Source organism: Gopherus evgoodei, chromosome 20 (genome assembly GCF_007399415.2).
Source record: "Gopherus evgoodei ecotype Sinaloan lineage chromosome 20, rGopEvg1_v1.p, whole genome shotgun sequence".
Classification (NCBI taxonomy): Eukaryota; Metazoa; Chordata; order Testudines; family Testudinidae; genus Gopherus; species Gopherus evgoodei.
In genome coordinates this window covers 6,697,798-6,725,618 of record NC_044341.1, presented here as the reverse complement: position 1 = coordinate 6,725,618, position 27,821 = coordinate 6,697,798, and the positions used below count along the sequence as shown (strand labels likewise).

Below are 27,821 nucleotides of genomic sequence, written 5' to 3'. Positions count from 1 at the left end.
GGTCCCCTGTAGCTATGCTGGCCCCAGTGCATTCTGGGACTTCTGCTACCCCCATCCCATTGTAGCCCTGTCCTACAGGGCTGCAGACAGCCCCGCGGGCGCGTCCAGACCCTGGGCAGTGCATTGTGGGCCAGCACCAGCAGGGGACCAAATGGCAATGTGGGTACAGCCATGTGGCACGTGATGTCGTGGCAGGAAAGGTCAAGTGGTTTAGCCCTAGCTGCCCAGATCACTCTCCTGTTAGAATGGTTCAGTCCTGTCAGCCCTCCTGGAAATGGTACATGCCTGCGTGATCCTCCCCCATTCTCTGAGAAATGGTACTTTCCCTTTACCTCCTCTCTCCCCCAATGGTATACTCCTGTCTGACCAGACCCCCATTCTTCAGAATGGTACAGTCCTGCCAACCCGTTCCTCCTTTTCTCCCCCTTCTCTGGGAATGGTACAGTCCAGGAACCCTTGCGCTCTACCTACACTGCTAATCCTAACGCCCCGCCCTACATGACTGCTCATTGGCTGCTCCGAGGGAAGTGGGAACAAGCCACTCCCCGATAGGTCTGCTGCCCCGCGGGGGCGGGAGGAACTACTCGCGGGGCGCTTGGCCCCCGGGGCGGGTTCGGTTGCGCTGCGGGAGGGTTTGGTGCGGTCGGGCGGCAGGAAAATGGCGCTGACACAGGGGACCAAGCGGAAAGTCTGTTACTACTATGATGGTGAGAGCCCCGCGCCGGTCCGGGCGGGGGAGGGAGACCTGGGGTGAGGATGGGGGACTCCGGGGAGGGGCCTTGGAGGGGGGCGAGGAGGAGGAGGAGGGGGCGCTGGGGAAGGGCTGGAGGAGGAGGAGGAGGGGGCGCTGGGGAAGGGCCGATGGAGGGGGGGCGAGGAGGAGGAGGAGGGGGCGCTGGGGAAGGGCTGGAGGAGGAGGGGGGCTGGGGAAGGGCCAGTGGGGGGGGCGAGGAGGAGGAGGAGGGGGCGCTGGGGAAGAGCCAGTGGAAGGGGGGGTGAGGAGGAGGGGGTGCTGGGGAAGGGCCAGTGGAGGGGGGGCGAGGAGGAGGAGGAGGGGGCGCTGGGGATGGGCCAGTGGAGGGGGGGCGAGGAGGAGGAGAGGGCGCTGGGGAAGGGCCAGAGGAGGAGGGGGCACTGGGGAAGGGCCGATGGAGGGAGGGGCGAGGAGGAGGAGGAGGGGGCGCTGGGGATGGGCCAGTGGAGGGGGGGCGAGGAGGAGGAGGGGGGGGTGCTGGGGAAGGGCCAGTGGAGGGGGGGCGAGGAGGAGGAGGAGGGGGCGCTGGGGATGGGCCAGTGGAGGGGGGGCGAGGAGGAGGAGGAGGGGGTGCTGGGAAGAGCCAGTGGAGGGGGGGCGAGGAGGGGGCACTGGGGAAGGGGGCTCCTTCTCGATGCTTTTGAAAACTCTTTCAGATCTATAGTAATATCAATCAGACCTTTCTCTTTCTGTCTTTCTTCAGACCAGCTGCTTGTTTTTAGTTGGGAATGTTCTGTGGTCAGGGGTATTGTTTAATACCAGGCGTGTGCTTGGTTGGATTGTGGGTGTAGGTACTGGGTATGGGGGGCAATGCTTTGTATTTGTTTAATCATTCCATGACACTTACCGAAATGTTGGGTGTTAGCTCCTGGTGCCCTGGCCAAATTGCAACCTGGGTAATTCTGCTCTGCCTCTCTTTCTTCCCCCTGTAGTTCAGTGAGAGAAATCGCAATTGCATAACTGCTGTTTCCTGTTCCACTCTTACTGCTGTGTTACTTGCCAGCAGGGGGTGTCCTTTTTGCACACTGCACTCCCTCCCACACTTCAGCCTCCTGCCCCAGCCCTACATTCATGGCCTTGCATATATTTTCCCTGCTCAGATGTGGCCTTTGGGCCAAAGAGTTTTCCCATTCCTTGGTTAGGAGGTGCTTATAGTGATCATTCAGGCATTTTAGTATGGTTAATTTCAGTGCTCTGCTCCATCAGGTATATATCAGTGACTTTTATCTCTTCCGTGCAGTAACTTGCAGTGTTAGGCCCTGGTTCTAAAATGAGGTCCACCCCTGCATGCGCCCAGTACCCATTGAGTTCAGTGGAGTGCTAGACAGGGGTCGACCCCTGCAAAACTTGTTGCTGGACTGGGATCTTACGTTAGGCCGTTTACCATGATATGGCAAGTCTGACTTTCATCCTTGTAATATCCACAGGTGATATGTGCACATTAGATGTAAAATCAAAGTGTTTGTGATCTATCAGTGCCACATAAATGTCCTGAGGTTTTTGATGCATCCTTCAGGGTTCCTGGAAATACTGGTTTGTGGTGGTGATAGTTGTGGGCATGCTGTACCTATGTCAGTGACTGTCAGATGGTGAATGAAAGCTCTGTCTGAGGGTCCACAGTGCCCCTGGGTCTGGAGACACAATTTTCACATGTGTACTCACGCGTGGGTGATTGATGATAAACTAGGGCTTTGTCATTGCGGACACAAAGGTGGTGGTTTTCGTTTTTATTGGTTTTGTTGTTTTACAGAGGATGGCTAACGCGTTAGTTTTATCGCTGTAAAACCTGAAGTGGGAACAAGGCACTTGTAGTTTCTATAACAAAGTAGCTAGGCAAAGTCAGCGCTCTCGCTCCTCCACCGCCTGCCTATGCTTGATCTAACAGTAAAATTAGGGTGCTTTGTCTCCAACATGTTTTTACAGCGGGATAGGTAATGCCTGTTGGTGATGATAAAACTTTTTTTAATCAGTATATGCATAGACCAGGATGCTCGTAGAGTCCAACTTGTAATAGCATTTTAGGGTATGTTTACACAGCCTAAATAAAAAAAAAAAAAAAAAAAGGAGCTGGAGTTTGCTCTTAATTTACTTTAATCTGAGTTAGGTAGTTTGGGTTAAAATAACAGTGAAGATACAGCATCTCAGGTTAGCAGCTCAAATTCAGCCACAGGCTCCCTGCAGACTTTAACTTGAGCCCATAACCCAATTTAAAAGTGGAATTGCCATGTCTTCACTGCTGTTTTAACCTGATTTGGCTAACCAAGTTAACACACCTTTTTTTTTTGCAATGGAGACATGCCCTTAGAGGCTGCAAAGATATTCCCACTGCTTATGAAAAGAGAGCTGGTAAATAACCTGGTTTATCAAAATAAACCTCAAGATAGACTGGTCAGTTCAAATCACTTGTGAGTTGCCCACTGCATTTCATTGGATGGTAGAAGACAAGTGACCGTTCTCTCCTGGGCTGCTGTTAGTTTGGTATTTAGAAGGTGCTGTCTGCCAGGTGATTCCCTTGCTAGGCTCTTCATCTTTCTCTGTGATTGTTTCAGGTCTTGTTAATGCTTGGAATTAACCTAATTTTCAGCATTGATATTGCTGCACCAGTGCAAAGTTCTGTGATAGGAAGGAAAGCTGCAGTCTACCCCAGTTTTAAGCAGAGTTAAATTCTACCAGTGGAAATTGTGGTTTTACTCTGTCTACACTAGGGGAAATGTAGAAAAGGTTTGTCTCTGCAGGCTGCGGGAGCAGTGAAAATTACTCCTGAATGTTGAGATCTATGACAAAACATTAGACTCTCAACTGAGTTACCCGCCAGGCCAGATTGCCTTTCTTACCTCCTGGGATGGTTTAGGGTTGTGAAACTAGTTGACTCTTTTTTGTCAATGTTTAGTGTGAATCACCCATAGGACAGGGCTTGATGCACAGCCTGGTAAGGATGGATGAATTAAAATAATCGGGGCCATAAAATGTTAGGATTTTGTTGATCTTCAAAGTGCATTGCAGGCATTAACTGTCTTAGCATCACAATACACATACACGCCTGCCCCTGCAAGTGAGGAAACATTATTGCCATTTTACAGACGAGGAAGCCGAGGCAGAGAGTCCGAGTGATTTGCTTGGGGCTATTAGACAAGACATTGTCTGAGCTGGCATTAGAACTCAAGAGTTCCTGGCTCCAGACCAGAACTTAGGCTACACAGTAGTTTCTCAAGGAAACGTGTACCTTCATTAAATCCAGCAGAGTTCAAATTGATCCTAATCGTATGGAGGTGACCCTAGAAGGTTTCTAATTTTGGGAGATGATGGCACTAAGGGACAATTGTGTGTAATGTCTGTCAATGCTGTTCTTGCCCCACAGAAGCTGCAGCCTTTTCATTTTAGCTTTTGTACATGGTAGGACCTTTCCATGTATGGTACAAACTAGATTAACCAAACCTCAGTGATTTGCAACAGTGTCATGTTCCCCAACATCTGTTAATTGCACTGAAAACTTCCTTGGTTTTCCAAGACATCAAGTATTCAGTCTCCCATGAAACTGTGATAGAGTTGGTCTAAATCTGTGAAGGGGGGAGGGGGAGGATACATACATATTGCTGTAGAAAAGAGAAAATGACAAAATAAAGGTCAGATGGGACTGAACTACCGGTGACTCCTGTCATCTTCCTCTTCAGTGATGTTGCTCAGAGGAGAAAATGTTCTTTTCCACTATAACCAAATGCTTATCGCTCTCAGGGGATGTTGGAAACTACTATTATGGCCAGGGCCATCCAATGAAACCCCACAGGATCCGAATGACCCACAACCTACTGCTGAACTACGGCCTTTACAGAAAAATGGAGATCTATGTAAGTATAGGCCCAGACACGGAGAGAGAAGTAGGAAGCTTGTATGGAGAGACTTGATCCACTTCCCGAGCTGTTACTGTATTGCAATGGCACAGGGTCTTGCAGACTCTCGCGTGTTTTATTGGGAACTTGAGGAGAAACAAGATGGAGGAATAACAGTTGGAAAATATTCCTGGGGAATGGGTCAGGGTGAAGGTAATTCAAAGAGATTGTTGCTTTTAAGACTTCCATTAGTCTTGTGTTTAGCAGGGTGTTCCTTGTTTTGTTCCAAAGTTCAGGTAATCTATATATAGGAAATGTTTCTCCCTATACTGTGACTGTTCCCTATGCCTAGGCATATAATAAAAAGCCCCAGTCTCCTGTCATAACATTCCTCTTCCCCTTAGAACAGAGGTGGGCAAACTTTTTGGGCCAAGGGCCAAATCTGGGTGGGGAAATTGTATGCTGGGCTGGGGCAGGGGGTTGGGGTGTGGGGGGGGGGCATTGTGCAGGAAGGGGCTCAGGGCAAGGGATTGGGGCAGAGGAGTGGTGTGGGGTGTAGGAGAGGGCTCAGAGAAGGGAGTTGGAGTGTGAGGTGCAGGCAGGGGGCTTAGGGCAGGGATTTGTGGGGTGGGGTTCAGGCTCTGGCCCGGCACCACTAACCTAAAGCGGCTCCGGGGTGGCAGTGGCGCGCACCGGGGACAGGGCAGGCTCCCTGCATGCCTGCTCAGGCCCCACGCCGCACCACTCCAGGAAGCACTGTGGCCCCTGGGGGATGGTGGGGGGCGGAGGGTTCTCTGCGCGCTGCCCTTGCTGTGCCTTCAGGTACCTTCCGTTAAGCTCCCATTGGCCGCAGTTTCCCGTTCCCAGCCAATGGGAGCTGTGAGGGGCGATGCCTGGAGGCAAGGGCAATGCACAGAGCCCTCTGCCCCCATGCTCAGGGGCCACAGGGATCTGGTGCCGGCCGCTTCCGCAGGGCTCGCAGTGCCACGGGGGATGATCCCGCAGGCTGGATCCAAAGCCCTGAGCGGCTGGATCTGACCCGCAGGCTGTAGTTTGCCTACCCCTGCCTTAGAAAGTAGACTTACTTTTGCTTTAATAGCACTGGCTTTAGCTGCTGCTATTGAGAGTAGGCAGGCATTGGAGTGGGAGAAGGAATATATGTCAAATAAACCTTGTTTTGTTCTCTCCTTGCAGCGCCCCCACAAAGCAAATGCAGAAGAAATGACCAAGTATCATAGTGATGACTACATTAAATTTCTGAGATCTATTCGCCCTGATAACATGTCTGAGTACAGCAAGCAGATGCAGAGATGTAAGCTATGCGTATGGTATTGCAGCTTCTAACCTGAATAGCTGTAGTCCTGAGAACCCTGGTTAGTTCTTAGAGCTCATTGTTGAAAGAGGAGGGAGAAACTTATGAAACTTGTCTTCTTTTTATTATAATTATTATTTTCATGTTCACCTAACCACTTAGATTATTTTTTTGCCAGAGTTCCACACTGTTTTTCTCCGTTGGGGTTCTGTCCTTAACTCCTTTGATCTTGAGATTGGTGGAAGCTCTTTCATCTTCTTTTCTAATTTATAAATGTAACAGTGTGAACATACCTGTACAACAGGTATTCTGCATAAGCAACTTGTAACCTAAGGTTCTGGGGTTGTTAATAATGGTAATGTTCTGGGGACCAACTTTCCCAGATATCGGGAGGATGGGTTTTTTTGAAGCAGGAGTACTGTTGTTGGTCACAGCATGGTAGATATGCAGAGAGCTGGTCTTTATTTTAGAATCTGTAGATCTATGTAATATTTTCATAATCTGGGAACACTAGTGTCACTATTTCCTATTGTAATAGGAGATATATTGTTGGTAACTGTCTTCCTTTTGGGGATATTTCTAGAGATCTGTGGAATTCATGTCCGTACCAGTATAAAATATTCTGTGATTTTTATCAGCATCGAGAAATCTGGCTGCTTAAATTGTGGCCGCACAATTTGTTCTAGTCTGACTAAGATTTAGATCCTGCAAGCCCTGAATTCAAATTGACGTCAGCTGAAGTTCTGTGCACTGAGAGCTTTGAGAACCAGGCCCTAAATGCTGAAAGTGGTGTTGGTTTCAGTTCTGATGTCATACCTGACAGGCAACTTCATCTGTATTATGCAGGATGTTGGACTAAATGTCTAAAGTTCTTTCTGACCTTAGAATATCCTTAGATGCATGGATATTTTTTTTTTTCTCCATTTGGAAAAATCTTTTGCAGCTTTCATGCTATAGAATCTTAAATACCTTTTCAGACTTTCTGCAGCTCCGTGCTAACATTTTTCAGCAATTAATAGGTAATGAACTATAGTTTTCTGGTTGATTTGGACAAATAAAATGGGTAGGAGTTCACTACAACAGTACATTGGTTGTGTGCGCTCTCTTCATTCCTGAAATCTGTAGAATTGTTGGGCCGTGGGGCTTATTTTTATGACGTGTATATGTAATCCGCTGTTAATTCTTGAAAGAGTTATGATCTAGAGGGTGAATTATATGCACTTTTAAACTGTAGTGAGCCAAAATGCACACTGTATTTAGGCACCTGAGTATAACAACTAAAAGAATGAGTAATATGTGTAATGTGTACCAAAGTACTTCCTGGGGTAAAGAATATGCCTTAACATACTAAAGTACCTATTTACACAAACCTAACTGCTTACCGCTGAGACTGGAATGGCTCATAAACACCCACACTGGTCTCCCTCTGCTCAGCTTGGCATTTTCTATCCTGTACTTCCAAGCAAGGGTTTTACTTTAAGGAAATTTAAATGTGAAAAATTTTCAATACATATGGAGGTGAGACAAAAGCCAATTCACAATTCAGTCCAATGACCCCAACTTAACAGGGCTTGCAAAATATATCCACCACTACCTAGCCAGAGGACTAATCCTATAAGCCAGAAATAGAGATTAAAGATGGAGGTGATGGGGCCCCACCACCCAAGTGCAAGGACAGTGCCTGGTGAAGAGCCTAGCCTCCTTTCTGTTCTTAGCCGTTGAGAAAGGAGTGGGTGCTGGGATTTCCTCAGTGGTGCTAGCGTGGGGACTCCCATCTTTGATATGAGTGGCAGAGTGGCCTAATGGGTAGGGCACTGGACTAGGGCACCTGTGTTCTATTCCTGGCTCTGGCACTGGCTTGCTGGGTGCCGATGGGCAAGTCACTTTGCCACTCCATGCCTCAGTTTCCCCATCTATACAATGGAGATAATGATACTGACCACCTTTGTAAAGTGCTCTGAGGTCTGTTGAGGAAAAATGACATATAAGAGCTGGGTAATATTATATTGGGCTCTGACTAGTGGGCATATCATACATAGGACATTCCTGACCCTGCTCCAGCTGTTGGAAATGAGAGAGAACTTTTTCTCTTCCCTGTCCAGAGCCACATATTGCTGTAAAAGGCTTGATCTCCTGGCTGCTTTGAAGGGCTTGGTGAAAAGAGGTCTCTGTATGAATGAATAGCTCCACCATTTGCTTCTGCTTATACAGAGGGCCACATCTTTGCCAAGCAGAAGCAGAGTCACACTATTAAAAATTGTCCGTTTTGCTGCTGCCCACAAGGTTCTGAATGGTAGCAGTGATACTACTAAATGGTATCTTTAATCTCAGTCCATCGATAGATACTCTGTCTGAAGACTCAAGAAGATTATACTGCAGCCGTAAGGGCTAGAAATTTAATTTGTTATAATGGAAAGCTTACATTCTGCAGCAACTGATAACAGACCTTGTCACTTGCTGGGAATAGATTCCCACGCATCTCTGAGGGAACTATTCAACCACTGCTAATTACCAAGCCCCACTGGAACAGTTATACAAATTGGAACATTTCGTTTTGGCTCTTCTGATTCTTGCAGTCCATAAGAAACAAGTTCCATTTAAATCTGGAAACTGCTTAAATTTGCTCATTCAACTGTACTGTCTCCATGATTTTTCACTAGCCTTTTTGGAGGCAAAGAATTGAATGAAAACAGCATTTTTCATGCTGAAAAGATTCAAGCGAGATTGGTCCTGCTTAAGTACACAAGGGAAAAGTTCCGCTCAACCTCATTACAACATACAGATTTTTGTAAAAACAGGTTTTGCAAAACATAGGCCCTATGAAACTTTTTAAAAATCATGTAAACATTTCTAATAGCAAAAATTCTTTGGAAATAAATGGTTTCCCTGCAGTGTTTCCAACCCAAACATGCTGCAGGACTGAGAACCTAGAAGAAAAATTGGCTTTTTTTTTTAATCCAAGCTATGAAATGCGCAAAGTAAATGAACAGCATACCTCATGAGAATCAAACTGAACTTTTGAAATGTTCAGTCTTGATAATCTAAGGTGATGTTAGTAACATATGGAAGGAGACCTGTTTAGAACGTGTGATTTTTTTTTTTAAATTGATAGTGTCACGACTCTCACTTTCTAACACAATTAAATGACAATTGGGTTTATTATCGTTTATTCCACTAGGTGGTGCAACTCTAGTGTAGATCCACTGTACATGGGAAATGCTGGTTTCATTCTTTAGTGTCTTCTCAAAGTGCAGCAGGGGCCTTGCACTTACAGCAGCTCTCTGTACCAACTGAGAGCTTTTACAAACTGAAGTGCGGGTTCTGTCCTTTCCTGCAAGCTGCCAGGATAATGGCAGTGGGCTGCGCAAAGACTGAAAGGAAGGTTGCAACAACTGAGTACTGATACAATGAAGTCTTTAGCGAAGGGATGACTGTCTACTTCTCATTGTACATTTCATGTATTTAATTTACATGTATATAATAAATAATGCTAATATATTTGATCTCCTGAGTCTATGTCCTTAAATTAGATTTACGGCATAAACTTTGCCTCTGGTATGCAGGCTAGACCTGCTAACACTTTGTCTTTCTTTTTCAAGTCAACGTTGGGGAAGATTGCCCGGTGTTTGATGGGTTGTTTGAGTTTTGTCAACTGTCTGCAGGAGGCTCTGTTGGTAAGCACAAGAATACTAGATGCTTTCTCTTTTTAGGAGAATGTCCATAATGTCGCTCTGTCAAAAAAGAAACATGATGTTGGAGACGTTTCTAGATTCCGTAAAACAATTGGTCTGAAATGTTGTGATCATACTCAAGCCCCGATGCACTGGAATGAGATTGGTCAGTAGTTGCGAATGCTTTATGACTGTATGTATGGTCTGGCTCTTCAACGATAGCCATATTCTCACTCCTCCAAAGATGACTTAAGTGGTCACATTGAGGAATTTCTGTGTATGGAATGAAAGCATCGTGAATGATGTTGTTTCAGTAAAGCTAGCCCTCTGTCATGGTACAATTCCCCACTCTGAACCTTAGCGTCCAAAAGATGGGGTACCAGCATGAATTCCTCTAAGCTGAATTACCAGCTTAGTACTTGTAGCGCTGCCACCAACCAGGAATTCCAGTGCCCCCCCAAACCTTGCCCGGGGACGCCCAAGACCCAGTCCCTCTGGATCTTAACCCAAGGAAAGTAAACCCTTTCCCTCACCATTGCCTCTCCCAGGCTTCCCCTCCCTGGGTTACACTGGAAGATCACTGTGATTCAAACTCCTTGAATCTTTAAACAGAGAAGAAATTTTACCTTCCCCCCTCCTTCTCTCTGCCCCTCCTGGATTCTCCCTGAGAGAGAAAGTAATCCTAACACAGAGAGAAATTAACCTTCCTCTCCCCCTTCCCTCCTTTCTCCCCACCAATTCCCTGGTGAATCCAGACCCAGTCCCCTGGGGTCTCACCAGAATAAAAAAATAGTCAGGTTCTTAAACAAGAAAAGCTTTTAACTGAAGAAAGAAAACAGTAAAAATTATCTTTGTAAATTTAAAATGTAATAGGTACAGGGTCTTTCAGCTATAGACACTGGGAATACCCTCCCAGCCTAAGTAGACAAGTACAAATTAAAATCTTTTCAGCAAAATACCAATTTGAACTCCTCCCAGCCAAATACACATTTGCAAATAAAGAAAACAAACATAAGCCTAACTCACTTTATCTGCCTAGTACTCACTATTTTGAATCTATAAGAACCTGTATCGGAGAGATTGGAGAGAAACCTGGTTGCACATCTGGTTCCCTTTGAGCCCCCAGAGTGAACAACAACCAAACACTAACAGCACACACACAAACTTCCCTCCCTCAAGATTTGAAAGTCTCCTGTCCTTTGATTGGTCCTCTGGTCAGGTGACAGCCAGGCTCACTGTTTTTGTTAACCCTTTCCAGGCAGAAGAGATATGAAGCACTTTTGTTCTATTAACTCTTACGTATCTGTTTATGACACCCTCTGTTGTTAAAACCTTGGTTTATTTAAAAATTTCTTGCTTTTTTAATAAAAACTCGCTCCAGATCTGTGTAATCACAGCCTCGGAGCAGGTGTTTTGTTTTACAAAAAGAAATCCACTTGTGTGTCTCTTTTGAGAAGAAGGAAGAACAAAAGCAGGAAGATTTCAACAAACTCTGTAAAACCTGTATCATTTAAAATAAAATGGCATCCTTATTCATGAGTTTTTTGCTGCAGACTAATGCAGTGTTGAGAGACTTTTACTGTGCACCTGTTTAAAAGCTTTGTGGCTTTTTTGACATATTCAAGGCATATGTCAGTGCTCTGCATCTGTTTTGCTTAGAGACTCCAAAGAGACACAGCAAGTTGGTAACCATAAGCCCCGGGATTAGCACCAAGTTCTTTGCTCTTCTCCCATTTGCTCTGCTGGTGAAGACAGTTTCCATTCTGAAGAAATGCAGCATTTTGACTCCCTTCTGATAGATATCCTTATTTTCTGAAATATAAAGTCTGACTACACTCAAATGCCAAAAAGATAAACATATGCTTGTCCAGCTGACAGACACATCTGAAGTACCTAGTCCAGTCTCTTGTCACTAAGGCTCTGATCCTACAAAATGATTCATCTGTGCTGACCCTTAGATCCATGCAAGTGGCACTGAACATAAGAATGGCCATACTGGGCCAGATGGACCTTTGGTCTGACCCAGTATGCTGTCTTCAGGCAGTGACCAATGCCAGGTGCCCTAGAGGGAATGAACAGAACAGGTAATCGCCAAATGATCCATCCTCTTTTGCCCATCCCCAGCTTCTGGCAAAAAAAAATTCTAGATTCTACCGAGATTTAAACCATCTGAACCGCATGGAACCACACAGTGGAATTGTGTGCAGGCTGTAGGGTTTGTGGGAGAACTCTTTGCCTAGTTATCTGTACAAAGGACTAAACAAAGCTAACTGTAAGTGAGATAAAACTATCCATGAAATGTTCTCTTTAGGAAATTGATAAATAAAACTAAACTGTACTCTAACCATGACTTGAGCTAGCAGGCTGTGGACTTATTTTCAAATCAGGCTCCACAATTCTGTTCTGAACTACAGATGTGATATGGGAGCAAGACTGTACTGTAAAAATAGATGCTTAATTTGAGCTCTCCCAGCACCTTTATGTTACACTGATCTCTCTTCTACAGAGAGATTACAGCAGTGTCACCCCCTAGCTGAGAGTCTTCTGCCTTACTGGTTTGTATGAGAAATCCAGTGTTTAAACCTTTGATATTTGTACTGTTATACATGCAGGCACATGGAATGACACATGTGACCCCACAGGGCATGTTGCCTCTGTGTTCTCCAGAGTTTGTCAGGGCTCCATTCTGTCTTTCATGCTAATGTTCTGCAATTCTTCTCCCTGCAGCGAGTGCTGTGAAGCTGAACAAGCAACAGACAGATATTGCTGTGAATTGGGCAGGAGGCCTTCACCACGCTAAGAAATCAGAGGCTTCTGGCTTCTGTTACGTCAACGACATTGTCTTAGCCATTTTGGAGCTACTAAAGTACGTGCCGTACTTCTTATCCCTTTTCTTTGTCTGTTCTTCTGCATTTTCTTGGAGTTCTTCCCACTTTCTCCCTAATTTGCTCCTTTTTGTTACCTTGTTAGGTGTGTCTTTTCTCGGGAGGGCTTAATCAGACATGTTTTTTGGATGCAGTGCCCTCTCTTCAGCAGGGGTTTCTGTACTTATGGTAAGATGCAGTAGATGAAAGGCCTGGAGGCACTGTGTGATCACTCTTTGGTGCTTCTTCCTTGGCACAAAGAAGTGGCACCCCTGTAATTTGTGTCCTGATGGTTACCATCCTGGCGACTTTTGGCATGAGGCAGCTCTAAGTAGGAGGCTTGGATGTAAAATGTGCAATTCACTGGTTGAGTCTGTATAAACTGAATTGATCAAAGATCAGTTGCTGCAGCAATAGCTGCTTCGATTTCCTCAGTGATTCTTTTCTGCTGTCAACCAATTCAAGTCATATGTCAGTGCTCCGCATCTGTTTTGCTTAGAGACTCCAAAGAGACACAGCAAGTTGGTAACCATAAGCCTCAGGATTAGCACCAAGTTCTTTGCTCTCCTCCCATTTACTCTGCTGGTGAAGACAGTTTCCATTCTGAAGAAATGCAGCATTTTGACTCCCTTCTGATTCTAGGTACCACCAGAGGGTGCTGTATATTGACATTGATATTCACCATGGAGATGGCGTGGAGGAAGCCTTTTACACTACAGACCGTGTCATGACTGCATCCTTTCACAAGTACGGAGAATACTTCCCAGGAACAGGGGATCTGCGGGTGAGAATGGAGGCTTAGTAGAATCTTCCCCTGGAATTTGATTTGTTCCATCTATTCACTGTCCAACTAATTTCACCAAAACGCTGTTTCTGTGTTTACTGGTTTAGATGGACTCTCTCAAAACAGCAGCCTTTGCTTAATAAGAAATGTGTGTGACAATTTAACTTTGTTCTTTGAGTTGGTGCTGAGTCTCTGTGGTGTTATATCTGTTCTACAGTAACAATGCCCAGACATCAGATGTCAGTTACTCTACAGCCTTGTAGTGTGGGACTCTGAACATCATATCTTGGTGGGCCGTATTTATTGGCAAACTGACTTCCATGCTCCCCTTGTGGCCCTATTGCTTTGATCTCACAAGTTACGCATGGTCTGGCCATGCCAGTACTTGAATGGGAGACCTACAGAGGAACACCTTGAGCTGCAGAAATGGTATTGGTGATTCAGCAGGTGGCATTCCTCCCTCTGAGTTGGTGCTGAGCCTCATGGCCCGTGCTGGGATATGGTTATCTGTTGGTGCTGTCTTTCAAATGAAACACAACTGTGGTCCTGCCTGCTTCTCAGGAGGTAGGGATGTTAACCCTAGGGTCATGGTCTGATGCCAGCTAGTGTAATGGCATTCTCCTGACCTAAATTCCCCCTTGAGTTTTAGCTGGGTGTAGAATTGTCACTGACTGTCCTAAGTTAAAGTGCTTTGGTATGGCAGTGTGCTTTGTAGATAGAAGATATTTAATTGTTTTTAAAAATCAAAACTAAAAATCTTATAAGATTCCTCCAACTGTCAATACTGCAGGCTCAGCCTGGTATCGGACTGCAGCCTGATTCGCATTTTGCTCTGTACGTCCTTGCCAACAGTGTAGAGTCTGGAACTGGAAACTTGACGGCCAGTTTTCCACTTTCCTTGATGCAGGAGAGAATAAAATCTGGCTTTTCTGCAGCGCTACTGGATCTGCACGACATACAGTTTTTACTAGCAGAATGTGCAACTGAGAACTCTCAGACCCAGAGTGAGACTGTAGATGTCAGTAGGGATTGTTCATTCCCATGTGTCCTATCACAGCAAGATGCTCTTCGTGTCTTCCTGGGATTGAACTTTCTGAGGCAAGCAATAAAGTATTCTCAGTAGAGCGTCCTTGCTTGTGGAACCCATTTCCTCTAAGAATCTGCTAATGGCTTGTAACTGGGGCTGGTACAAGGCCCACCTGTTGGGACTTTTTAATGACCCTCTCAACGAGGCCCAAGTTTCATAGAACTTGTGACTCCAGTTTGACTAGATGCTGAGGCAAGGGCTGTCATGTCAGTAGAATTCCAGGGTGCTGCTTTACTCTTTCTTGACTATAACCTCGCGTTATTCTCCATTATCAATCTAGACATTACGTAGCTTAGTTGAATGCAAAGGCCAAATGTACCCACGTTCCCCATGCTAATCCTCTGAAGTCACTGGAATCATGCCCGCTTATGCCAAGACTGAATTTGTCCCCAAGTGCCTTGGCTTGGATTCTGATAACCCTGGTGGAATCTCACTTTCCTTTCTGCGTTGGCACATGTATGTTGGCGTTTCTCTGGTGACCCTGTGGTCTTTCCTGTCTCTCACTCAATAGGATATTGGTGCAGGCAAAGGCAAGTATTATGCTGTCAACTACCCTCTCCGGGACGGAATTGATGATGAATCCTATGAGGCAATATTTAAGCCGGTAAGCCTCTTTCTCTGAGTGAGTCTGGGATGCTGCTTTGTCTTTTTCTAGTGACACTCTGAGGGGAGATGCAATCCTGTGCTGTAAGATTCCCTAGTGTTTATTCCTACTTGACAGTTACAGCCAGTCACTTGTAGACTCTTATCTGTAAGAGCTTCAGTGTCACCAATATGTGGGGGAGGCAACACCCCTTGAAGCATCAGGGAATATCTCCATGTCAGCTGCTGACATGGATTTCATTGTGTTGCTGTGACACCATCCCAAGGGAGTATGTAACAATGGATTTCTTGTCCAGGTGATATCTAAAGTGATGGAGACGTTCCAGCCTAGTGCAGTTGCCTTACAGTGTGGATCGGATTCTCTGTCGGGGGACAGATTGGGCTGTTTTAATCTGACCATCAAAGGTAAGAGAACACTGCTTCTAGCAAAGCAGTTAAACCAGGGCAGTGGCCTTGAGGAAAGCTCAGACGTGTAAAATACAGTATCTGTGGTGGCACTTGTGTGATTGATGTAATCACTGTGTTGAAAAGCTTCCTGTCCAGTTAGCCAGTGAGGTTATGAACTTTCTCCCATTCCCTGTGCTGCAGGTCATGCCAAGTGTGTGGAGTTCGTAAAGAGTTTTAACTTGCCTATGCTGATGCTAGGAGGGGGTGGCTACACAATCCGCAACGTGGCTAGATGCTGGACTTATGAGACTGCCGTGGCTTTGGACACGGAAATTCCAAATGGTAAGACTGTCCTGTGCTGTATTGAGAGGCTGGGTGTCTAGTAATAGAGCTTGGGGGAAATTTAAATTGCTCTGAGTAGGTGTAGGAGACCTGTGAAGTAGCCTGGACACTTCACTAGCTGCTGCTTTTTATTGTGTTGGAGTTCTCTGAGCTACCACTGTGTATGTGATGTATTCTAGTCCTCTAGTGCATCCTGATAAACCATTTTTCCCATACAGCACACAGTGGTTGGTGTGTCTTGCTATCTCACTGAAATGAAAAGGCCTGTTGTGGGCACCATGGCGTTAAAGCAGCGAATAGTCTTTGGCCCCATTGTCACAAAGTTATGGTTTTCTGAGCATCCTAGGAGAGTCCCAGTCACCCCCAAAAGGGAAATGTTCCATTTATTCTCATAGCACATTGAAGCTCATGTGATATTTGCTGTTTCAATACCAGGCCAGTAACCAATCAAGGTTATTCTGTGCTCTAATCTTTGTGCAGAGCTTCCATATAATGACTATTTTGAATACTTTGGACCAGACTTTAAGCTCCACATCAGTCCTTCAAACATGACCAACCAGAACACCAATGAGTATCTTGAGAAGATTAAGTAAGTGTTGTCTGTTACTCCTAGCAAAATTGGCCCCTTACACTGAGGGCTTGTTTCTGTTAATGCTTTTTAGATCACCAGCGTGTGGGGTTTTTGGTTTGTTTGTTTTTCTGCTGGTTGTAGGCAGCGGCTATTTGAGAATCTACGCATGCTCCCTCATGCCCCTGGTGTCCAGATGCAGCCGATTCCCGAGGATGCTGTGCAGGAGGACAGTGGAGATGAAGATGAAGAGGATCCTGACAAACGCGTTTCGAGTAGGTGCCCAGCTGTGGGCATAGGTTGCCTTGCATGATCACGGACCATGCTGCTGAACCTTTCCTTGGTGAAGCAGTGCTGTTGCTAGAGAACTTTCTTAACAAAGGAATCTAGATTTAATATTGGAGCTCGAACTATTGCCAAAGCCTCCTGTGGGGAAATGACTGACAAAACACTGAAAGCGGCACTGTCTGTTTATGCTGCCAGAAGACAGGCTCCCGCTGTTCTAGCAAAAGTCACCCCTCAGCTGTGAAAACACTAGCTTATATCCAGGCTTTCTTATGCCCTTTGGGTCTGGGAGTCAGATTTTCCCAGTGTGAAGTTAGTTAACCTGTTTGTGCTGGCAGCTCTAGACATCCTGCTGTAAACCTAATTCAAGATACGTATACTTGTTACACTGAGAGATCTCCGGTTCTGACCTTGGCCGCTGAAAGTAGCTGGCTAAGCTGTGATTGTAGTAGGATTGTTGTATTGCTGCACAGTAGTAAAGATTTTTGGCATGGCAGAGCATTCCACGTGTACGCATGTACCTTCCTAAATACGTTTACTGCCTTACGGACCCCTGGGGAAAAGACTCCAGTGTGACTGAGGTAGCTTCTCTCTCTTTGCTCTCAGTGCGCTCTGCTGACAAGAGAATAGCCTGTGATGAAGAATTCTCCGACTCTGAAGACGAAGGGGAAGGTGGTCGCAAAAATGTTGCCAATTTTAAGAAGTCCAAGCGCGTAAAAGCAGAAGATGATAAGGAGGAGGAAGAGAAGAAAGGTAGGTGTAAAACTGGAACTAGCCGTATGTCGGACTGCTTCCTAGAGCAGGACTCGGTAATGTGAGGGATGAGGAAAGCTGCGTTTTTGTTGCAGAAGTTTATTGTTTCTGCAGTTCATCTTATATTGCTGATGATTGATGTGTGAGAGATGAGGTCTGAACCACTCCACCATCAATGGGAACCTTGAAGGAGCTGCCAGAGTTAAACCCGGGTTGCCTGGCAGGCTAATAGAGAACAGGATTTTAGTAACAACACCCCAGTGACACATGGGACTAATCACAGTGCTTAACGTAGTCTGGAAAGAGCGGGTTGGCGTGGGGTCTCATCCTCTGGGGCAGCTGCTTTGATAAGACAGCACTTAAAGTGCGACCTGGCTTAATTAAAGCTAACAAAAACAAATGTTGCCAGGTCTGTGACCTCATCTAACTGTCTCCATCCTCATATTTTAAGCACGGACTGACTGATGTACTCTCCACGAGTGCTCAGACTTCACCAAGGCTTGGGAAGTTTCTTCTTCCCCAAGGCAAAAAAAGACTCTGCTCTCCCCGATTCTGGTTCTAGGTGGGTTTACCAAGGTCGGCTCTGGTCTGGCAACTGTTAAAATGTCCTTGTGTCACCATCTCAATAATTACCACGAAGATGGAAAAACAAAGTCTAGTGCTTCTGTGCTATTGCCCTCATCGCTCTGCTCCAGCAGGCATAATGATGATCATCCCTCTGCTAAAGCTGCAATGTGAGGCTTTAGGTATTTTGGGAAGGGAAGGAACAAACATCTGAGTCATCTGGTTCTTTGGGATTATAGGCTTCATAACCCCAAACTCCTTCAGAATACCACAGTGTCTAGCCGCTAGCCTTAATTACCTTTGCACTGACTTGCTGCAGGGGGACCCTCCCAGTGTCTCTCTTTCATCAGCAAGGCATTGGTGACAGCTCTCCTCATTGGTAGAGTGGGCACAGTGCTGTGAATCAGTGGCTAGTCTATCTTTAACAAACCACAGGCCACATGTCTCCAAATGCAGCCTGAGCCACTGACTGTTCTAGCCTCTTCCAAAGCGAAATACGCATGTAACAAGCTTACAACGAGGTGACCATTAGTGGAGTCCTCAGAACAACTACATAAAGGCTGCAACCTGAGCTGTATCACTGCGGGCTCCTGAGATCTGGTATAATACAGCGTGTTGCCAGATTTGCAAAAATCCTTGTCACTGCCACCCAAAAACATTCTGCGGCTTAGCTGACCTCAAACACAAGCTGTCTGAGTCTCTGCTGGCCTGTTCTTTCTTTTCTTGTTGCTGGGACAGCTGCTGTAGTTACTGTGAAGATTTGACTCAGATTGGAGGACAATAGAATACAGAGCTTCAGGGTACCACAAGTGGCTCAAAACAGGCTGCTGCCCCAGACTGTGGCTTCAAGTGTGGATACCTGAAGGGTTCGCCAGTTTCCAGACTCTGCCCCACACATGCAGAGTAGCTGGCATTATCTGTTTTTCCACTGTAACTGCCTCACCAGTGATTTCTAATGTAATTGGACCTCCCTGACTGGTGTCTGATTCTGCCAGGTGGGGCTGGTGAGTGGTAGCTATTTCTCTGCCTCTTTGCTATTTGGGATTTTTTCTTTTCTAGATGAGAAAGAAGAGGAAAAAGCCAAAGAGGAGAAAGCAGAACCCAAAGGGTGAGACCTACTTCTGCCTTATGGATTTTCTCTCTTCTCTTTTCCCCATCCCCTATTTAGGATGCAATGTGACTTAGATTCCTGGGAGTTGAGCAGGATGGTTTTCTAGGTGCTCCCTGTAGCTGACTGTTTCTGAGTTTCTCCATCTCTCAATTATAGATAATACCCAAGGCCCTCTTTTGGTAAAGCACTTTGAGGTCCTTGGATGAAAGGTGCTAGAGAAGTGCTTAAAAATATTTTGCAATGTGTGTAAAACTTCATTGTGTGTGTAAGATAAGGACAGATGTTAGTGCATCTGTTAGGACAGAACCTAAGGGTAAAGTCTTTAACATGCTACTCTACTATTTTGCTACAGCTTGATCACAATCTAATTCTTTTGTCAGTTCCTTAACACAAGCTCTCCGCTCTTGGCTCTGCAGGGTAAAAGAAGAGACTAAATCGACCTAAGATGACTGCAGCCGGACAATACCTTTCAATACATAGTTATAAGTTTGCTTCTCTGGTAGCCTCCCATTTCACAGGATTTATATTTTATATGTTTCTGTATATATTTCTATATAAATATATAAATGACTTAACTGTAAATTATTCTTGCTGCATTCCGCTGAGAGCAGATGCGGAGGATTCTGAGTAGACAGATCTGCACTACTCAGAATTAGTGACAGGGAAGTTTCACTCTTGCCTTCCACTGCCTCTTTGGTGTGTTTTTTAAAAATCATTTTCCTCTTCTCTATCCTCTCTTTGAAATAGCCCTTTGGAGAATACTGTTGTTTTTTTTTGTTTTTGTTTTTTTGTTTGTTTTGTTTAATATAAACTAGAAATAGTGTCTGACTTTTAGGTCAGGTGGAAATATGGCCATGAAACTTTGGGAGAACTTTGAGTTCCCAACTTATGCCTGTGAGAGAAACTGCTCCTATGGTCTTTGGTCCAATTACACCATAGTAAGTAACTGCAAGCCAATGCCAGTTCTCAGGGTCAAATAGTGCAGTTCTTGAATAAAGTTGGCTGTCTACCTGCAGTGGATTTGTGGAAGGAGTTGAAGCAGTTTTAAAGTAAATATGTAAAGTTCCCTGGTGTGTCAGCCCACGGTGCCCTGCTCTAAGGTATAGATCTGGATAGCACAAAATGAAAACTGCCAGCTAGCTGGTGTTTTTAAATAAAACTTTCTAAAGTGGATTCTTTTAAGTCAAGTTAGTGTGGCAGTGTTATTCATCTCGTATGAGAGAGAAGGGCTCAAAAGAATATTTTTCTTCATATACCAAAACCCCTATGTGGGGGAAATGCATTACTGCCTATTGTCGTCCTGCGTAGCTCTCCCTGCTTTTTCCCCCACTCGGCTACCCGTGATTACATAATGTGCATTCTGAGTGCTGATCTAGGTCTTACACCGAAGCCACTACAGAAATCCCAAGTCAGCTAAAGACCAGATTGCGAAGAGCCTGGTTGAAGCTGCTTGTCAATGTGGCACTTGCTGAAAATTCTCATGTGATGTGAAGCACAGATGTTTTTAGATAAGGCCTTTCTCCTTGTTGTCCAGGCCAGTAACTGGGGGGGCAATCTTTTGAACCTGCAACTTAAGCTGCTCTTTGTAATGGAACAGCAGCACCCCCTGTTGCTTGAGAACAGAACTGGCCTTTACCTCACATCTCACTTCTCATAACTGATCATTGGATGAGCTTTCTGTGAAATGCATCATCGAGCTCCAGCCTTGCAGAAGTTCTGCAGGCAGCTTTCACTTGCTGTTTTCTCAGGGGGATACCTCTGTCCACTAGAGCATCTGTACCTCCCACAGAGCACTGCTGATGGTTTCAACTCCAGTAATGCTGCTAACGTAACACAGGTTATTTTTAAATGTTTTTTTTTAAAGTACTCTTCTTTCCCACTGTCTCTAGTCTCTTGAGGCTGACTGCGGCTCCTCCTGCTCTTTTATGTTTTTGTGAAGTGGGAGATCACTGTATCTGGGGGGAAAATATATTGTGGTTTTTTAAAAGATGCTTTTTATTTTGAAAATCTTTGTAATAAAAATGACATTTCTATGTTGGTGTGAATTGTTACCCTTCTTTGTGGTCAGAGAACATAAAGGGAGGGGGTCTACTTGTTTTGTAGATCACAGACTAATCACAAAACAATGTAGATCACTGTTGAAAAACTTAACCATTGAAATTAGAGGCTTTGGGCAATTGGTTAGTGTGTCCTCTATCCCTATTGGTAATAAAACTGGCCTTTATTTATAGCAGGACCGAATTTGCTCTGTTGCTCATTTCATTTACAGGTTTGGGCCTTACCTTCTTTTCAACTTTTGTTTAAAGTATCTTAATTCTCCAGCTGCCCCTTTGATGAATGGCTGGGTCTGTTTGCCATGGTTCCTGCACTGTATCCCCCTTACATTAATGCTTAATGTAAGGAGGATACAATGTCTACACTGCAACTGGGGTGTGCACCTTGGTTTGGATTTCCCCTGGAGAATTGAGTAGGTCAAGTCTTTCTCATTGCTGAGAATGTTGTTTCAGTCCTTCCTGAAGTTGATTATCTTCAGTTTGCTGAAAAATGGGCTCAGGTATAGCACTGTTGTTCAGCTGAAATCTAGAAACATCTTAAATAAGATGTGTGGGTTATTGTACTTGATTCAGTTGTAGGACTCCTACTTGCTGTTGTGTAAGGTGGAGAAAATCTGAGAGGTTCATAAACTAGTATTTCCCTATACAGGGAGCAACCTATTCCAGCAGCAAGCCTACTAGTGATGGGTCATAATTAATCCTTTTAACTCCCTTTCATTTATCCCCTTTGTCATTTAATTTGAAGGGGGAGGTGGGCATCTCTTCATTTCCAAGGGATGAGACAGTGCCTACAACTCATGTTGTATTGTCAGCTTGTGCACATTAGCATGCAAGTCTCCCTGTGGTTCAGCAGTACTCAAAATGGCTGCCACACAGCTCTCCAGTACTGGTACAGTTAACCCTATAGCAGCACATACCATTGCATGTGTAAGAACATATGTTGTAAAATGATCCCTACTGGCTAAGTGAAGCTGTGCCCATTTCCATGGACCAGCAGCATGTACCACCTTCAAAAGGTTAGAGGTGACAACTTCAATTCTGCAGGACACCACCAGCTGTGCTGAAGGTACCAGTTTCATAACCAGATCTTATGCAGTAGTGATGAGACTTGTAACTAGGTACTATCTCTAGCTCAAGATCAGACAAGTTTAGCCTCATAGCACTGATGGTAGGGTGAATGCTCTACCATAGGATAGTTAATGGGGATAGCTGTTATAGTAGAATCAATGTCAGTCATTACACAGGAGGCCAATAGCTGCACATTCTCCTCCCCATCTCATTGACTGGAGGACCCCTCAGACAAGCCTAATCTAGAAGTTTATTAACAAGCACTCCCGAATGAGAATCGGACTACAGCCCCAGTAGAATTTTGTAAGGTGAGACTTTAAAAGCTGCATCCTTGTCATATCATTGCTCCTGACCTCTGGTTTTACAGAAGAAGCCTAGCCTCTTAAATGAATGGAGAAGACTTCACTTGTCTAGTTTCCAGCTGTACTACAGGCTCCTAGGTGAGTTTGGACAAGCCACTTAATCTGTGCCTGAATTCTGACTAAAATGTTTACTTCCTTACCTCAAGGGCTCTAGATTAAATTCACTACCAAGTGCTCCCCCTCTCCCACTGATCAGTCATGCATGTCACATACAACCCCAGTCAAGTCATTACAGGCTTTGTCTATCAATCTAGATGATCTTTTAGAATGAGCTCATTACCTGAAGCTAAATCCAATACTGTGCACACCTAGAAGACTAGGGTTCAAAAGATCAATAAGTTGTAAAGGCCATCAAGTAAAGGATGCCATTTAGGGAGCAGAGTCAGGTTCACACAAAAGTTAAACACAGCATGGGGCAGTCTGGGACATTATTTCCTACAGAACAGGGTGTGTATCTTGTTCAGCTTTAGATGTGCTCAACAGTATCCCAGACAGAGTCAACAAGTATACCCAGAAAGGGGTCACCCTTTATTCCTTTCAAATGTTACAAGGAAACCCAGAGTTTGTTCTTTAGAGTTAGAAAATTGCAAATCATGTTTTGGCCATTAAAAATTATTTACAGAGAAAACAAAAACTTCACATTATACAGTTTGCACTCTCCCTCCCCCACCCCAGAAAAGTTACCCCTTAGAAGTAAAATTAAACACAGCGGACTTACAAGCTTATGGTTTTAAGCCAAAAGTAAGACATTATAAAAAACTAACCAGATTAGCTTTTAAACTGTTTCTATAAAAAGCCCAAGATACTTTAAATGAAGTCAGAACCAGGAATTTAAATCAAGAAAAAAAAAATCCATTGAACAGTCAGTGGCTTATTGGACTTTGAAAGCTGCTTGGAGGATTAGTGGAAGAGGCAGTAGGTCAGCAGAGAGCCTAGAGTTTGGTGTAATAGATGGAGTCTGACTAGATTCCTGTTATGTCCAGGATCATCTTCCTCCCATTTTAAAGGATTCAGGCAAACTAGTGCCAAGTTGTGGTGGTGGGTAACAGTGAGCTGCATGGAGGGAAATAATTCAGGCATCTTAATTGTAGGTGTTGTCAGTTCTACTTTGAACATACAGGTGTGGGGGCAAGGCAGCAAGTCCACGGTGTTATTGGGATGAGGATGGCACAAAAAGTCTTTAAGTTATGACAACGTCAGGTGGGCTCTACTCTTCCTTCTGCTCAGTTGCTGCAGGTGTTGTACTGGCCTCAGGCTCCACGGGTTTTGAGGACTCCTCTGGCTTAGCTGTAGCCTCCTGGCTTTCCCCCAGTTGCTGCTCCTGTTCCTCTCTCTCCTTGGCTTCCCTTGCTTCTGCATCTTCCCTTTTAGGCTCAGCTTCCTGCTGCCCCTCAGCAGGAGGACTGTTGTCCACTGCAGCAGCTTTCTCCTCCACTTTCCCTTCCTGTGTTATACTGGTCTGCTCAGTTTCATTGGCAGAGCAGGTAGGGTTCTCCTCTCCTTTGGCTTCTGCTTTGGCCTGGTCATCTGTGGGAGAGGACACAGCAGAATCCCCAGCCTCTTTCTTGTTCTTCCTGAAGGAGATCCCACTCAGTTTGAAGGGCTTCTTGAAAGAGAATTTCTTCTTCTTCTTTGGGGTCTCCTTGCAGGCTGCAGCACCATCAGGCTTGGCCTCCCCACCTTCAGCAGCTGGGGCTGGCTCAATGGCATCTGCACTGCCAGACTCTGCCTTGGCCTCATCTTTGACTGGCTCAGCAGATCCATTGCCATTCAGTGGTGGGGCTTCTCCATCAGCCTTTGGTGAGACATCCCCATTTATCTTTACATGGCCATTCTCCTAGTGGAAAAGGGAACCATGACAGATTAGATTTATCTCTAGACCCTGGAGATCCAAAATATCACCACTTTCTCCCAGACCTCAGTGACTTTAGCTGGTAGGATTAAACAGCAAAGAAAGTGGGTATTCACCCAGGAAAGCTCATGCTCCAAAACATCTGTTAGTCTATAAGGGTGCCACAGGATTCTTTGCTGCTTTTACAGATCCAGACTAACACGGCTACCCCTCTGATACTAGGATTAAACAGTGTTTTCACCTCCCAGAAATGAGTTGGCCATGGCTATAAAACCCAATTCTTGGGAAGATGGATCAGGAGGCAAAAAGATAGGTCAGGAGCATGCCCCATGAGACGTCAGTCTCTCCTGGCAGAGCAGGGTGAGGAGTGGAAGCATCCTCCAGTGGCTAATGCACAAGGCTGGAGCTAGGTTCTCTTCCTACAGCGTTCAGGCAAATGAGCCTTGGCTCCTGCTCCAGTCCAGGGGCTCTATGGCTGATCGGGCATGCAGGGGTAGAAAAGAGGGGGCACACTTGGCAGATGGGGAGGAATGTGCTGTGTGGGGGGGGCAGGGGGGGCAGGTATAAGCTAACTAACCCCCCAGCCTAACGGAGCAGGCGCGCCCCGCAACTAACCCAGTGCTGGAGAGCCGGGCAGAAACAGCCCCAGCTGGTCGGTTGCCCGCGCAGGTGAGCCCGGCCCTAAATTCAGTAGGATCCAAAAGGGGCAGGGGGAGTGTTCGCCTAAGAGGAAGCGCCACTGCGCCGCCACCAGCTGGCGCTCGCGTTCCACCTCCGGAGCCCCGCGCGGGGGGGCGGCTTGCTGCCGCGAGAGGCATTGTTGCACGATGCAAGCATGGAGGGGGGGAGCTCGAGCCGTGATTTTACACACGCACAGCCGCTTTCTATTTAAAAAAGCCACCCCTGTCCCTCCCTGGGGAGCAGCCCTGCAAGCCCCCGCCCCCGGATAAAGCCGCAAGAGGGTGAGGGGGGGTCCACTCCCAGGGAAGAAAAGCCTCAGTGCCTGGAATTGCAAAGGTCATTGTCCTCCTCAGCAGCGTCTCTCTTCTCCTCGCCCCCTCCCGAATGCACCCTAGTGAACAGCCCCCCCCCCCCCCGTGATCCCCTGGGGCTTCGGTCACATGTATCTGGGGCGGGGTAGAGGAACGTGTCCCCCCCCAATTAACTGGGGGCGCTTAAAACACGCGTGAGAAGCTCTCGCCCCCCCCCCCCCCCAACCAGACACCTCGGGCCGCCCGGGTCCGCCCTGGAATGCGGCCATCGCTCTCCCCCGCCCCCCCAGGGAGCGTCCTGGACCCGGATCCTTCCTTTGTTTCCCTCCAGGCACTCGGGGCTGCTCGGGGTGGTTGCTGGGGCTTGAGCGCCGAACAAAGGCAGCCCCACGCCGCGGTCTCCAGCAAGAACCGGGGAGGGGCACAGGGAATGGGCGGTGTGTGTGTGTGTGGGGGAACATGGCAGTAAAACGCGCGGGAGGGGGGGTAATTGGAGATTGCAGGGACGGGTCGCACCCCTCTCCCCCCCCGTTTGGGGCGCGATCCCCCACAAAGCGGGTTTCGGGGGGCTCACTCGCGCCAGGGACCACGCTTTCAGCAGAGAAAGGAGCCAGCTGGCGAGGGGACAGCGCCTAATTAGCCTCCGCAGAGGCTGAGGGGGGGTCCCCCCCAACTCCGGGGCGAGGGCGAAGGCTTTCCAGTAGCCCTTAGCCCATCCCTACCGATTCGGGGGGGGGGGCCTTAAACCGCCCCCTCCCTCCGAGAGCCCCCTTCTTATACGGGGGGAAGGGAACAAAGCAAAGATCCAAACTCCCTCCCCGAGCCCCCCAACTCACCTGGCCGTTTGATTTAGAGGGAGACACCGCAGCAGCATCGGCCGATTTCTGAGCCACCACGTCTCCTTTGGCCGCCTTGGAGCCCTGGCTGCCCATGGTGGCTGGCAGGGGATGTAGACGCACGGAACAAAAAGGATGGTTAAGCTCCTAAAATCCTGAGATGTGAGGGAGGGGGGGTTAAAGCCGCTCCCCGCTGCCCCAAACTTCTGGGCCAAGTCCTAGCTGCACAAAAAGCAAAGCGACAAATCCGAGGAGCGAGGAAGACGCGCCCCCACCAGGGAGATCAGATCGGCGCCCCCCGGCTGCAGGGTCCCAGCCTTGGCTCGGCAGCCAGCTCCGCTCACTGGGCTAGGGACCGACCGAGCGGATCACTACACCCCTCCCCGCCCCAAGCGCCCGCTAATAAGCGCGCAAAAGCAAGGGGGCGTGTCGGTCATTTAAATACCCACCCAATGGCAGGCGTGGGGAGGGCACGGGCAGGAGCCGCGCCCCCCGCATAATGGGGAGCACGCTCGGGCTGGGAGATGCACTGTGGGAAGATGGGCCTTTCCACCCCCCCTTGCAGTGTTTGCAAAGGAGGGGCTTGCAGGGATGAGGGGGCTTGCGTGGGTAGTAAGAGGGTGGGCACAAGCTAGGGGTGTGTCGGGGGTGGGAATGCAAGAGAGGCCGCTGCATCTTGCCAGCCCTGCTCAGTTCTTATTTGGAGAATCTTCTATTGGCTTCCTGGCTGGAGGAAGCAGTGCAAGGTCTGGCCCAATGGGCTACAAGACTTCAGAGCCTCAAGGGAGTTTTTCCTGGCGAGGGGAGGGGAGAGACTGGCGTGGTAATCAGATTGTTTCCCACCACCAGCAGTTTGAAAATGAAACAGATTGGAAACAAAAATGAAACCGACCAGTCTGTTTTCACTCTACAAGGTGAGTCAAAGGCAGAAATAAACACATACAGGGTGGGAAATGAATTGGATTGTTGCACTGGTTTTAGTTCTCCAAGTTAGTCCATCTGCTTAAACGTCCCTTCTGTCTGAAGTTTCTACAGTGGGGTCTTACAAATCAATCCCCCCTTAAAATGTCTAGCGCTCCAAGAAGTCATTTTTCTCCATTTCTTCCTCACTTTGTCTATGTTGTGCATTTGACAGCACTTAGTGTCAAGTTAGTTTCCCTGTTTCTTTGGTTTCCCCTTGCTGTTTGTGCGGGACTTTCATGCAGCAACAGGGGAGAGAAAGATCTTGAGCAAAATAGGAAAAGGTCATTGTAAAACCACAACAATTTCAAGGCAGATGTAACATCTGAAACAACATCCAGCTCTTTTTTTTCTTACATTTGACTAGATTTCAAATGGACAGTGTCCCTATCATAGGAAGAAGGTGGTGTTTATAACACAGAAGAGAATTTTCTTTTAGAACCTTTGCACTGGCTTCATTTTCATAAGTGCTGAGCATATGCAGCTCTCCTTAATGTCAGCCGGAGTGATCTGTGCTTAGCGTTGCTGAAAATCAGGCCCCTATGATGTTTAACCTGGCTGTGTCCATATTAATACATCAATAATTTCATACATAGGCCTTGGTCCTGCTAGTTCTTGCCCATGGCACAGCAGGGACACCAAAGATTTCATGATCCAGGGAAAACAGCATATGGGCACACGTAAGGGCATTGTGGTCCATGTGCATCTGCTGCTGTAGCAAAGGGATGAGATACAGATGGAGATGGGTATGTCTAAGGAGACATGATTTTAACCATGATCATTCA

General features: G+C 46.6%; 2 protein-coding genes across 2 annotated transcripts; one reads left to right on the top strand and one right to left on the bottom strand.

Annotated features, from left to right (window-relative positions):
• The first annotated feature begins 593 nt into the window (after nt 1-593).
• HDAC1 (histone deacetylase 1) lies at nt 594-20,945 on the top strand. Its single transcript, XM_030538846.1, has 14 exons — nt 594-707; nt 4,487-4,599; nt 5,776-5,893; nt 9,493-9,567; nt 12,292-12,430; nt 13,071-13,212; nt 14,811-14,903; nt 15,199-15,307; nt 15,491-15,631; nt 16,112-16,220; nt 16,344-16,474; nt 17,091-17,237; nt 18,861-18,909; nt 19,329-20,945. The coding sequence occupies exons 1-14, from the start codon at nt 659-661 to the stop codon at nt 19,354-19,356; spliced, it is 1,443 nt and encodes a 480-aa protein (XP_030394706.1). The 5' UTR covers nt 594-658; the 3' UTR covers nt 19,357-20,945.
• A 1,956-nt stretch (nt 20,946-22,901) lies between these two features.
• On the bottom strand, nt 22,902-26,458 carry MARCKSL1 (MARCKS like 1). The gene is made up of 2 exons (XM_030539313.1): nt 26,077-26,458; nt 22,902-24,233 (listed from the first exon to the last, which is right to left on the bottom strand). The coding sequence occupies exons 1-2, from the start codon at nt 26,170-26,172 to the stop codon at nt 23,604-23,606; spliced, it is 726 nt and encodes a 241-aa protein (XP_030395173.1). The 5' UTR covers nt 26,173-26,458; the 3' UTR covers nt 22,902-23,603.
• Between the last annotated feature and the right edge of the window lie 1,363 nt (nt 26,459-27,821).

What these genes read in the sequence shown, in the direction of transcription:
- HDAC1 (XM_030538846.1), top strand. Translation starts at nt 659, where the DNA reads ATGGCGCTGACACAGGGGACCAAGCGGAAAGTCTGTTACTACTATGAT. An exon ending in GTCTGCAGGAGGCTCTGTTG is followed by an intron (nt 9,568 to 12,291) that starts GTAAGCACAAGA and finishes TTCTCCCTGCAG; the next exon opens with CGAGTGCTGTGAAGCTGAAC. An exon ending in GCCATTTTGGAGCTACTAAA is followed by an intron (nt 12,431 to 13,070) that starts GTACGTGCCGTA and finishes TTCTGATTCTAG; the next exon opens with GTACCACCAGAGGGTGCTGT.
- MARCKSL1 (XM_030539313.1), bottom strand. Translation starts at nt 26,172, where the DNA reads ATGGGCAGCCAGGGCTCCAAGGCGGCCAAAGGAGACGTGGTGGCTCAG. An exon ending in CCTCTAAATCAAACGGCCAG is followed by an intron (nt 24,234 to 26,076) that starts GTGAGTTGGGGG and finishes CTTTTCCACTAG; the next exon opens with GAGAATGGCCATGTAAAGAT.